We start from the raw sequence: 14,042 nt of genomic DNA, 5'->3' as shown, positions 1-14,042 counted from the left end.
TATTTGTACCGTAAAGTACTTTCCTGTGTGCTAAGAAAAAATAATATTTTTAAGTATTTCATACTTATAATATATTAAGTATTTTTAAGTATTTAAGTAATATTTTTAAGTATTTAAGTAATATTTTTAAGTATTTAAGTAATATTTTTAAGTATATTTTTAAGTTTCTGTTAAATATTCGAAAATATCTTTTTATCCAAAGAAACATCGATCAATCTCAAAATCAAACAAAATCAAAATAAATCAATAAATATAACCTGGAAAGCACACAGGCAATAATCATAATTTGCCTTTATAGATCGTGTATCATCAATATCAAAGTGGTTCATAGTTTGCGCAAATGAGGCTTCGGATACCAATTGCTACTTGGTCGATACCAACTAGCAATTGGTATCGACAATCGATAAAGATTTTCTGACTGAAGAATTTTACATTTTGATATCAATTAATCTCATTGCTATTAACTTCCACAATTACACACAACGTATAATATCGTATATCGTAATAGTCATATTAGAGGAATACAGAAATAAAAAATCACATTAAACATTATAAACAAATACGTTAATAATTTAATTAATTTACAAATACATTATTACAAAAATACGTCACTGTCAGTGATTATAAAGTCTATCTCAAAAGAACTTTCTATGTTTCTCATAATCGATGATTTTGTGGGTACTACATTGTAAAAATTTGCACTGCAGTCGTCTCTGTCATGTAGATCAGTTAATATTTCTCGTCGCAAGTCATTTGTACTGCTATTCAGCGGAGTACAGGATATCAGTTGAAAAAAAGGAAGTAGGTCTTGTAGATTGTTTATTTGTTGCATTGTAAGAATTAGCTTTCCTGGGACAAAGTGTAGGTTATTTTCCTTTTCATCCTAAAAAAAATGATTATTGTAATATTACAGAAAGATACCTTACAGAAAAAACATATTTTACAACAAAATTAGGACGTAATAACTTTTTTTTTTATATAGCAGTTTTTTGAAAAAAAATATGAATCAGGATAAAAAAAAAAAAAATACGCGATTGATAACTATGAATGTTAAGTATTGAGATCCTACATGTAATAACAGAGTGAGGATGAATAAGTCAGTTTTAAATTAATTGCAATAATAATTAATTAATTAATTAATTGCAAGTTTAAGACGTGGAACATAGAATTGGTAGTGGTGATTCGTTTACATCATTAATTAGACAATTGGTTTCCTTGTTTCGCACATCAAAATGAAGTGCCATCAAAAACAGTGCCACTGTTGTTGACATCTTTTTTATACTCCGATCAAAAAATTGCACTTAAGGATTAGAAAAAATGTACTTGTTGATTAATAAAATTTACTTTGATTTTTTATAGTGCGCAGAGTATAGTTTGTGTGTAATCTGCATTACACATCTGTGTACTGCACAGAAAGTAGCAATACTTAATTGATATTACAAAATATTAATATGACATGAATGTCGCTCTCCACTTGTTAATACAAGATATACAGTTGACTGGATGTTGTGAAGATATTTATTATTTTAGATGTTAATTTTTTTTAAGGAAGGAAAAAACTCATCTCTGCCTCTACCGGGAGTCGAACCCGGGTCCCTCGATTGCCGGACGAGTGCTCTGACCACTAAGCTACAGAGGAGATAGAGATTTTCCTTCGCTAGAGCGTATATATGCCGAACGGAACCGTGCAATGGACGGTGAAACCGATCAGCTAATAGCTCATGGACGACGAGCTGATCGGTTTCACCGTCCATTGCACGGTTCCGTTCGGCATATATACGCTCTAGCGAAGGAAAATCTCTATCTCCTCTGTCTCTGTAGCTTAGTGGTCAGAGCACTCGTCGGGTAATCGAGGGACCCGGGTTCGACTCCCGGTAGAGGCAGAGATGAGTTTTTTCCTTCCTTAAAAAAAATTAACATCTAAAATAATAAATATCTTCACAACATCCAGTCAACTGTATATCTTGTATTAACAAGTGGAGAGCGACATTCATGTCATATATATAGCCATCTGGTGGCTCGTCGTCCATGAGCTATTAGCTGATCGGTTTCACCGTCCATTGCACGGTTCCGTTCGGCATATATACGCTCTAGCGAAGGAAAATCTCTATCTCCTCTGTAGCTTAGTGGTCAGAGCACTCGTCCGGCAATCGAGGGACCCGGGTTCGACTCCCGGTAGAGGCAGAGATGAGTTTTTTCCTTCCTTAAAAAAAAATTAACATCTAAAATAATAAATATCTTCACAACATCCAGTCAACTGTATATCTTGTACAAAATATTAATGTTATTAAACGAATTAAGAAGGGGAAAATCCGGAGACGTTTAAATATATATTGACGTCGATTTTGATTGAGGTGTAAAAAAAAATATTGAGCGAATTTCAAAATGTGTTGAAAACATCACGAGAAACAGAGAGATTTACCAGTTAATTTGCATGCAAGATAACAACCGTTTTGTAGAGTAATAAATCTTTGTACCGAGTATAATAATTTATAGCGATTTACCACTATGAATACTTTTTTCCAATCAGTATGTGTACAGATAGCATTTTAAACGATAATGCTGTCTCTAAATCATGTTACTAAATTAAGTAATGTAATTCAGAGAATTATTATTCATTATAATGAACAACTTGAGAAATTAATAATGAATGAATAATTTCCAATTCTAACTAACTTGTCTCCGTTGCTCTCAGCTTCATCGAAAAATGTACGCGCGAGCGGCCATGTTTATTTCCGTAATGCGAACATAACGAGTGGTCTCCGGTTCTCGTATCTCGTTTTACGTAGTGATGTCGATAACGAAAATCGCTAGTAACGATGTGAGAAAAATCAACCTTTAGCGATGGTGACGTAAATCTATCTCACAATGCACCGCAAACCCCAAACACGTTTGAAACGCGGGCATAACGACATGAGCGTAATAGACCCCCTGGTAAGTGACCCAGTGATCAAAGTCATAAAGTAACAATGCCTACCAAGGCGGCATCGATTTCATAGTCGGAAAAGGGACATTTTCATGTATTGATCTTCTGGACTCACTCATTTTGTTTACAATATGTAAACAATATTTGTTTCTATTCTCTACAAGTCCTCTAAAACCCTTGATCTTCTCGCACACCTCTTCAATACCAAATCTCGTTACCGGCGATTGGAACTTGTACCATCAAGCGTGAAATTGTAAGTACAACCAATCTAAACGCATCGCCTTTTTTCACTTCTGTCAAAATAATGTTCACATTATTACCACTAAGGAACCCACAAACAATTATCCTGCTCACTCCTGTAATCGATTTCGTAGTTCTTTGAACTTTGACACTTCACTCGAACTGCAATGGACTTCATTTACAAAAAAAATCCCATTAATCCTCGAACAGATTGTTTCACACAAGAGTCAGCCATGATACCAGAAATATTAATCCAACTGGATCGATAACTGACGATACTGTAACAGATATTACAGCCTCCAGCGTCATCTCGTGGAGCACATCACATCAATAACTCATTTGGAAAAAAAATCAGGTTAGAAAAAAGTATCAAAAATTCTGGCGAGGAGCGATTTGCTATCTCGATAAAAAGACAAATCAGAGCCAATATTAGCGGACCCATTAATGCTTCAACTTTTTTTTATGCAGTACTGCTTCACTCCGTCATCTAATTTCATAAATGAGAACAAAATGTGTCTCATCCCAGGACCATCAGAACCCATGTGTCCAGAGGAAACCAAATTTTTCAGCAAAGCAACAAACCTATGTGTTTTCTTCGATTGAAAAATTTACTGTAGGACCTACATAAAATACATACTTTCGCACTTTATACTTGCGCTTTCACTCAAGAACTTCCATAATAATTGCCGCCCTAGCTCGAGCCTTTGCTATAGAGAACAATGTACACATCCTTGAAATTTTTAAAATTAACAATTTTAAAAAATTTGCCAGAGCTGGCAATGAAAGATAAAGATAGCTAATAAAGATATTAATAGCTAATAATCAAAGATATATTGACGTAATATAAAAAAACTCGCAAATTCCGAATAGAGCCATATTTTCGCAGCTGGTTGGTTTGACAATACGCTGTGTATTACGTACTGTAAATATTTCCCTAATTTTAAATTGTCATGTTTCTATATTTTCCATTCCATTGCAAAACTATATTGAAACCAAGTTTGCCAGATGATGCAAATTGAAACGGAACTAATTTTCAGATGCACTAAGTGCCCGATCAATGGTGATATCATGATCGATGGTGGCCCAATCATATATTATTATTATAATACATTATCCGATGAGTAATTTTTCATTAATTTAGAACAATTCAATTTTATCATTCTAATGTTGATAATGATAAAATAATTACTCAAAATTCTTCGAATCCGAAATGAATAATTATGAAATGTTAGCATATTATAATCATTAAGAATAATTATAATTATATAATTATTATCGATGGTAAATATCCAATCAGTAGATTGATGGATTCCAGTAAATCTCCCTAAGAATGAAAGTTTCTACTGCCATCTATGAGTAGGGAAATGAACCAGAGACTCTCCAACCACCTAGAATAGGTGGTTGGAGTAAAATGTGTGACTCTCATACATACGACCCAGGTTCAAATCCCGGAACGACAAAAACCGCGACTTCCGTGCAAATACGAAACTCAAACGAGTTATCAAAGTTCCAAGTATCCTCACACTCTTCCTAAATACAGTTTAAATTTTATCATGCTAAAGTTGATAACGATAAAATAATTACCCAAAATTAATTCAATCCGGAATGAATAATTTTCAGATGTTTGTACATTGATAATTATATATAATTAAGTATAATTATATGACTGATATGTATGAGAATTGCTGCTGCCATCTATGAATAGGGAAATGAACCAGCGAATCTCTAACCACCTAGTATAGGATCATAGTTTTTCGATATGCTAGCAATTTTAATTAACCTTGTAATCATTTAAGTCTTGCTTTATACGTATAATTTTCTAATCCAAAATATATTATCCAATATGCCGTCCATTTTGTTCTGTTCGTCATTTATCAGACATATTTATAATGATTGAATTTTATCATTCTAGTTGATAATGACACATATTACTCATTATTTAATTATATATTAATATAAATTGAAATAATATAATGAATAAAAATTCAATTGAAGGTATTCAATTGAATTTTTATTGTTAAAATGTTAAATGAGAAAAATATCAGAATTTTTTGTTATTTGAAAGATATTGAAAGGAGAGATGAAGAAAAATAATACAGAACCAGTATATCCAAAATTATCTCATTTTTGCTTATTATATTTTGCGTTAATTATTGCTTTTGAAAGTATTATTATTTAGTCTTGCTTACATATAATTTTCTAATTAAAAATATATATGAAATGTCTAATAATACGAATGAATAATTATGAAATGTAGTATACATAATTATCATCATCAAGAATATAACTATTACCAATATTATTATATGTACATACTCAATTTTATACTGAATGAAAGTCGCTACCGCCATCTATGAGTAGGGAAATGAACCACCATTAATCATGTCATTTTTCTTTAATTTGCAGTAATTAATCTATGAGTGGCTAGTAAATGCTTGCATAAAGTCCAATAAGTAATTTTTTTATTAATTCATAATAATTGAATTTTTCGACTTAATTTTGAGTTGATAACGTGCACTCGTTGATAACGATAAATTAATTACTCAAAAGTTTTTCTTCCGAAATGAACAACAATGATAATAATAAAATAACAATAATAAAAAATAATTATCGTATATAAGTTTTTTTGTGGAACGAAAGTGGTAGGAGGGAATTTTTTTTCCAGGCGTGGAATTGGTCACTCTCGTGATCACTCACAGAAAAATCATTGATAGTGAATATCAAAAATGTTTCCGTATGATGCTCTTTCAAACTGAAAATTCGTTATCAACAACTGTGCTGCAGCTCGGACATATAACGTCAATGAGAAACAAACGAGAGAATGGCGGAAAATGCTAGAGAAAGTTTCAGCCATGCGAAAGAGAAAAAACACACACGCAGGAATCGGGGCAACTCGTCTCATGAACCGTTTCAATCTGTGCTTACGCCAGCGAACACAGATCGCACAAAAACATTCAGAAAAATTGAAAAGTCACTTACAAGCAATACAACTGTTGATAGTACTAGGGAAAAAAAAAATTTAGAACAACTGGGCACAAAAAAACACGATTTCCGGTCGTGCTAGCGTGCACGGCCGATGGAAGGAAATTGCCTCCAGTTGCGATTTTCAAATCTTTCGAAAGAAGAAAATTCTTTCGAACATGAAGTTCCCACCAAGAAAGATCGTGAAAGCCCAGCTGGATGGATGAAAAGGGCAATATAACAAAATAAATTAATCCAAGTTTTGGATTAATTTAATAATTTCTAATCATTCTAAAGAATCATTCACAACTTTTTCAAATCCGAATCCTATAACAAATACAATAATCAATATGGAAAAGAATTTTCAAAGTACAGTAAACTTTAAAGTTGAAAAACCGATTATACTAAAATAGGTGCTGCTGCCATCTATGAGTGACTAGTAAAATGTTTCTACATTTCCTGCCTGAACACAAAAGTCCAATTCATGTCAAATGTGAGATTTAGTCTTGCTTTATTCATATAAGTTCAATAAGTCATTTTTCATTAATTTATAATAATTGATACAAGATATGCAGAAGATACAGAAGACTGGATGTTGTGAAGATATTTATTATTTGAAAAAGTGACTGGGTATGCCCAGTGACTAAAAGCTCAGTAAAGAAAAGCCTAGTTATTCTTAAATGATTGGTGCTGCCATCTATGAGTGACTAGTAAAATGTTTCTACAGTATATTTTGCCTTAATATACATGTGAGATTGGCTTTATACGTATAATTGTCTAATCGAGTCCATTTTGTTAGTCATTGATGAAACTCAATTATTATAAATATTTCTAGTTGATAACGATAATACTCAAAATTAATTCAATCCGAAATGAATAATTAACAAACGTTTGTATATATAATTATATTACTAATATGGATGAGATTTGATTATAAACAGGAATCACAACACTGCCACCTCATTCAGTAGGGATTGAGTAAATTTTTAATAATCTAATCATTATTTAATTATATATTAGGTAATTTTATAAAATTTGTATATTGTTTTAATTATTGTGCTTCATGACCAAGCTATACCTGTATTTTAAGATATGTGTATATAAGCTCAATAAAGAAAAGCCTAGTAAAATGATTGGTGCTGCCATCTATGAGTGACTAGGAAAATGTTTCTAGAGTATATTTTGCATTAATTAATCATGTAAGATTTAGTCTTGCTTTATACGTATAATTTTCTAATCCAAAATATATTATCCAATATACCGTTCATTTTGTTCTGTTCGTCATATCAGATATATTTATAATGATTGAATTTTATCATTCTAGTTGATAACGATACATATTACTCATTATTTAGTTATATATTTTTTCGATTATTGTTGTTCATAACGAAGCTACACGTATATTGAATTATTATAATCATTAAGAATAATTAAAACTATTATGGATGGATCTCCAACTGCCCTAGCAATGAAAGTCTACGAGTAGGGAAATGAATCAGAGAATCTCCAGCCACCATTGATCACATACATTCGATATGCTACCAAATAATCAACAACATTGTTAACATTATGTTAAGTTGATAACGATAACATAATTACTCAGAATTAATTCACTCCCAACTGAATAATTATCCGAAATGTTTGTATAGTATATGACTAATATGGATGCGATTTGATAATAAATAAAACAATTTCCTCAAACAATGCTGCTATCCCATTGAGTCTCGCCAGCCACCACATAGGATCACATCGTTTTGCGCGATTACTTGATAGTCAAAGTAATCAATTCACCTTGTTTAAATTAAATTGTATATCAAATAATCCGTATCAATATAACAAAATAAATTAATCAATATGTAAAACAATTTTCAACTTGAAGTAAACAGTAACACTGAAAAGCTAATTATTCTAAAATAATTGGTGCTGCCATCTATGAGTGACTAGTAAAATGCTACTACAGTATATTTTGCATTAATTAGTTATGTGAGATTTGGTCTTGTATAAATTATAATTTTATCTTACAATTTATGATATCTTATAATCTTATAATTTTCTAATAAAAAATAATAATTCAATAATAATAAATTCAATAAGTCATTTTTCATTAATTTACAATAATTGAATTTTATCATTCTAAAGTATCATTCTATAACGATAAAATAATTACTCAAACTTCTTCAAATCCGAAATGAATGTTAGTATATATAATTATAATCATTAAGAATAATTGTAACTATTATGGATGGGTAATATATTATCCAATCAATAGATTATTGGATTCTCTAGTTTGTTTGAGGTTAACTTTGCAGTGAAGAGAAAGGTATGTGTATTCCTTCGCCGCAAAATATAGTTCCCATACATCCAGGTTGATAATGATACATATTACTCATTATTTAATTATATATTATCATTAGGTAATTTAAAAAAAAATACATATTTTTTCGATTATTGTTGTTCATAACGAAGCTACATGTATATTGATATAATTATAATCATTAAGAATAATTACAACTATTATGGATGGATAATATAATATCCAATGATTAGATTGGTGGATTCTAGTAAATCTCCATCTGCCCTAACAATGAAAGTCGCTACTGAGTAGGGAAATGAATCAGAGAATCTCCAGCCACCATTGATCACATACATTGGATATGCTACCAAATAACCAACAACCTTGCTTAAATTTCTGAAGTTGATAACGATAAAATAATTACTCAAAATTTTTCAAATCCGAGTCCTATATCAATATAACAAAATAAAATAATCAATATGGAGAACAATTTTCAAAGTACAGTAATCTTCAAAATTGAAAAGCCAATTATTCTAAAATGATTGGTGCTGCCATCTATGAGTGACTAGTAAAATGTTTCTACAGTATATTTTGCATTAATTAATCACGTGAGCCTTGCTTTATACATATATTGTATATACTACAATGTAGGTAAGGGAAATTCAATAAGTCCAAAAAGTCATTTTTAATTAATTTACAATAATTTAATTTTATCATGCTAAAGTTGATAACGATAAAATAATTACCCAAAATTAATTCAATCCGGAATGAATAATTTTCAGATGTTTGTACATTGATAATTATATATAATTAAGTATAATTATATGACTGATATGTATGAGAATTGCTGCTGCCATCTATGAATAGGGAAATGAACCAGCGAATCTCTAACCACCTAGTATAGGATCATAGTTTTTCGATATGCTAGCAATTTTAATTAACCTTGTAATCATTTAAGTCTTGCTTTATACGTATAATTTTCTAATCCAAAATATATTATCCAATATGCCGTCCATTTTGTTCTGTTCGTCATTTATCAGAAATATTTATAATGATTGAATTTTATCATTCTAGTTGATAATGACACATATTACTCATTATTTAATTATATATTATCATTATGACATGAATGTCGCTCTCCACTTGTTAATACAAGATATACAGTTGACTGGATGTTGTGAAGATATTTATTATATATCTTCATTATATTTATATAATTATATTCATTATATTATTATTTATAATAATAAATATCTTCACAACATCCAGTCAACTGTATATCTTGTATATTATCATTAGGTAATTTTATAAAAAATATATATTTTTTTAATTATTGTTCTTCATAATCAAGCTACACGTATATTGATATAGTATATATAATTGTAATGATTAAGAATAATTATAACTATTATGGATGGTAATGTAATATCCAATCAATAGATTGGTGGATTCTAGTAAATCTCCATCTGCCCTAACAATGAAAGTCGCTATTGCCATCTACGAGCAGGGAAATGAACCAGAGAATCTCCAGCCACCATTGATCACATACATTGGATATGCTACCAAATAATCAACAACATTGTTTACATTTATGATAATGATAACATAATTACTCAGAATTAATTCAAAGATAAATTAAATTGTATATCAAATAATCTGTATCAATATAACAAAATAAATTAATCAATATGTAAAACAATTTTCAACTTAGAGTAAACTTTAAAATTGAAAAGCTAATTATTCTAAAATAATTGGTGCTGCCATCTATGAGTGACTAGTAAAATGTGTCTACAGTTTTTGCATTAATTAATCATGTGAGATTTAGTTTTGTTTTATACATATAATTTTCTAATAAAAAATATATTATTCAATAAGTCATTTTTCATTAATTTACAATAATTGAATTTTATCATTCTAAAGTTGATAAAGATAAAATAATTACTCAAAATTTTTCAAATCCGAATCAATATAACAAAATAAAATAATCAATATGGAGAACAATTTTCAAAGTACAGTAAACTTCAAAATTGAAAAGCCAATTATTCTAAAATGATTGGTGCTGCCATCTATGAGTGACTAGTAAAATGTTTCTACAGTATATTTTGCATTAATTAATCACGTGAGATTTAGCCTTGCTTTATACATATATTGTATATACTACAATGTAGGTAAGGGAAATTCAATAAGTCCAAAAAGTCATTTTTAATTAATTTACAATAATTTAATTTTATCATGCTAAAGTTGATAACGATAAAATAATTACCCAAAATTAATTCAATCCGGAATGAATAATTTTCAGATGTTTGTACATTGATAATTATATATAATTAAGTATAATTATATGACTGATATGTATGAGAATTGCTGCTGCCATCTATGAATAGGGAAATGAACCAGCGAATCTCTAACCACCTAGTATAGGATCATAGTTTTTCGATATGCTAGCAATTTTAATTAACCTTGTCATCATTTAAGTCTTGCTTTATACGTATAATTTTCTAATCCAAAATATATTATCCAATATGCAGTCCATTTTGTTCTGTTCGTCATTTATCAGAAATATTTATAATGATTGAATTTTATCATTCTAGTTGATAATGACACATATTACTCATTATTTAATTATATATTATCATTATGACATGAATGTCGCTCTCCACTTTGAGGTTTGTTTGAGGTTAACTTTGCAGTGAAGAGAAAGGTAGAGAGTGTATTCCTTCGTCGCAAAATATAGTTCCCATACATCCAGGTTGATAACGATACATATTACTCATTATGTAATTATATGTTAGGTAATCTTAAAAAAAATACATATTTTTTTGATTATTGTTGTTCATAACGAAGCTATTTTGATATAATTATAATCATTAAGAATAATTACAACTATTATGAATGGATAATAATCCAATGATTAGATTGGTGGATTCTAGTAAATCTCCATCTGCCCTAACAATGAAACTACTGCCATCTATGAGTAGGGAAATAAACCAGAGAATCTCCAGCCACCATTTATCACATACATAATGTTGATACATTGATATGCTACTCATATATCATATTACTCTATATTAATATTTTTTTAGAATATAATTGCGGATTGCATGTTAGAATTAATGAAGAATAAAAATTCAATTGAAGGTATTCAATTGAATTTTTATTGTTAAAATGTTAAATGAGAAAAATATCAGAATTTTTTGTTATTTGAAAGATATTGAAAGGAGAGATGAAGAAAAATAATACAGAACCAGTATATCCAAAATTATCTCATTTTTGCTTATTATATTTTGCGTTAATTATTGCTTTTGAAAGTATTATTATTTAGTCTTGCTTACATATAATTTTCTAATTAAAAATATATATGAAATGCCTAATAATACGAATGAATAATTATGAAATGTAGTATACATAATTATCATCATCAAGAATATAACTATTACCAATATTATTATATGTACATACTCAATTTTATACTGAATGAAAGTCGCTACCGCCATCTATGAGTAGGGAAATGAACCACCATTAATCATGTCATTTTTCTTTAATTTGCAGTAATTAATCTATGAGTGGCTAGTAAATGCTTGCATAAAGTCCAATAAGTAATTTTTTTATTAATTCATAATAATTGAATTTTTCGACTTAATTTTGAGTTGATAACGTGCACTCGTTGATAACGATAAATTAATTACTCAAAAGTTTTTCTTCCGAAATGAACAACAATGATAATAATAAAATAACAATAATAAAAAATAATTATCGTATATAAGTTTTTTTGTGGAACGAAAGTGGTAGGAGGGAATTTTTTTTCCAGGCGTGGAATTGGTCACTCTCGTGATCACTCACAGAAAAATCATTGATAGTGAATATCAAAAATGTTTCCGTATGATGCTCTTTCAAACTGAAAATTCGTTATCAACAACTGTGCTGCAGCTCGGACATATAACGTCAATGAGAAACAAACGAGAGAATGGCGGAAAATGCTAGAGAAAGTTTCAGCCATGCGAAAGAGAAAAAACACACACGCAGGAATCGGGGCAACTCGTCTCATGAACCGTTTCAATCTGTGCTTACGCCAGCGAACACAGATCGCACAAAAACATTCAGAAAAATTGAAAAGTCACTTACAAGCAATACAACTGTTGATAGTACTAGGGAAAAAAAAAATTTAGAACAACTGGGCACAAAAAAACACGATTTCCGGTCGTGCTAGCGTGCACGGCCGATGGAAGGAAATTGCCTCCAGTTGCGATTTTCAAATCTTTCGAAAGAAGAAAATTCTTTCGAACATGAAGTTCCCACCAAGAAAGATCGTGAAAGCCCAGCTGGATGGATGAAAAGGGCAATATAACAAAATAAATTAATCCAAGTTTTGGATTAATTTAATAATTTCTAATCATTCTAAAGAATCATTCACAACTTTTTCAAATCCGAATCCTATAACAAATACAATAATCAATATGGAAAAGAATTTTCAAAGTACAGTAAACTTTAAAGTTGAAAAACCGATTATACTAAAATAGGTGCTGCTGCCATCTATGAGTGACTAGTAAAATGTTTCTACATTTCCTGCCTGAAAACAAAAGTCCAATTCATGTCAAATGTGAGATTTAGTCTTGCTTTATTCATATAAGTTCAATAAGTCATTTTTCATTAATTTATAATAATTGATACAAGATATGCAGAAGATACAGAAGACTGGATGTTGTGAAGATATTTATTATTTGAAAAAGTGACTGGGTATGCCCAGTGACTAAAAGCTCAGTAAAGAAAAGCCTAGTTATTCTTAAATGATTGGTGCTGCCATCTATGAGTGACTAGTAAAATGTTTCTACAGTATATTTTGCCTTAATATACATGTGAGATTGGCTTTATACGTATAATTGTCTAATCGAGTCCATTTTGTTAGTCATTGATGAAACTCAATTATTATAAATATTTCTAGTTGATAACGATAATACTCAAAATTAATTCAATCCGAAATGAATAATTAACAAACGTTTGTATATATAATTATATTACTAATATGGATGAGATTTGATTATAAACAGGAATCACAACACTGCCACCTCATTCAGTAGGGATTGAGTAAATTTTTAATAATCTAATCATTATTTAATTATATATTAGGTAATTTTATAAAATTTGTATATTGTTTTAATTATTGTGCTTCATGACCAAGCTATACCTGTATTTTAAGATATGTGTATATAAGCTCAATAAAGAAAAGCCTAGTAAAATGATTGGTGCTGCCATCTATGAGTGACTAGGAAAATGTTTCTAGAGTATATTTTGCATTAATTAATCATGTAAGATTTAGTCTTGCTTTATACGTATAATTTTCTAATCCAAAATATATTATCCAATATACCGTTCATTTTGTTCTGTTCGTCATATCAGATATATTTATAATGATTGAATTTTATCATTCTAGTTGATAACGATACATATTACTCATTATTTAGTTATATATTTTTTCGATTATTGTTGTTCATAACGAAGCTACACGTATATTGAATTATTATAATCATTAAGAATAATTAAAACTATTATGGATGGATCTCCAACTGCCCTAGCAATGAAAGTCTACGAGTAGGGAAATGAATCAGAGAATCTCCAGCCACCATT

General features: G+C 29.7%; 1 protein-coding gene and 1 non-coding gene across 5 annotated transcripts in view; one reads left to right on the top strand and one right to left on the bottom strand.

The window, feature by feature from the left end:
* Positions 1 to 286: 286 nt before the first annotated feature.
* LOC149069409 (protein DOP1A) overlaps positions 287 to 14,042 on the bottom strand; it is a 727,510-nt gene continuing 713,754 nt past the window's right edge. For 2 of the 4 annotated variants that reach the window (XM_089250150.1, XM_089250151.1), the window contains exon 30: positions 287 to 883. In XM_089250150.1, coding sequence (XP_089106276.1) covers positions 596 to 883 — 288 coding nt within the window. In that variant the 3' untranslated portion in view covers positions 287 to 595. The remainder of the gene's footprint in view (positions 884 to 14,042) is intronic. The other 2 variants (XM_089250152.1, XM_089250153.1) reach the window with 2 other exon arrangements.
* Positions 1,812 to 1,883, top strand: TRNAT-GGU (transfer RNA threonine (anticodon GGU)). Its single transcript has one exon. It is a non-coding gene; the product is annotated as a tRNA-Thr (tRNA).

This window comes from Pholcus phalangioides, unplaced genomic scaffold, assembly GCF_987345545.1.
Source record: "Pholcus phalangioides strain wild (caught in Gottingen) unplaced genomic scaffold, Ppha-v1.0 ptg000022l_1, whole genome shotgun sequence".
NCBI lineage: Eukaryota > Metazoa > Arthropoda > Arachnida > Araneae > Pholcidae > Pholcus > Pholcus phalangioides.
The sequence above is the reverse complement of the archived record's forward strand: the minus strand, read 5'-3'. Positions and strand labels throughout refer to the sequence as shown.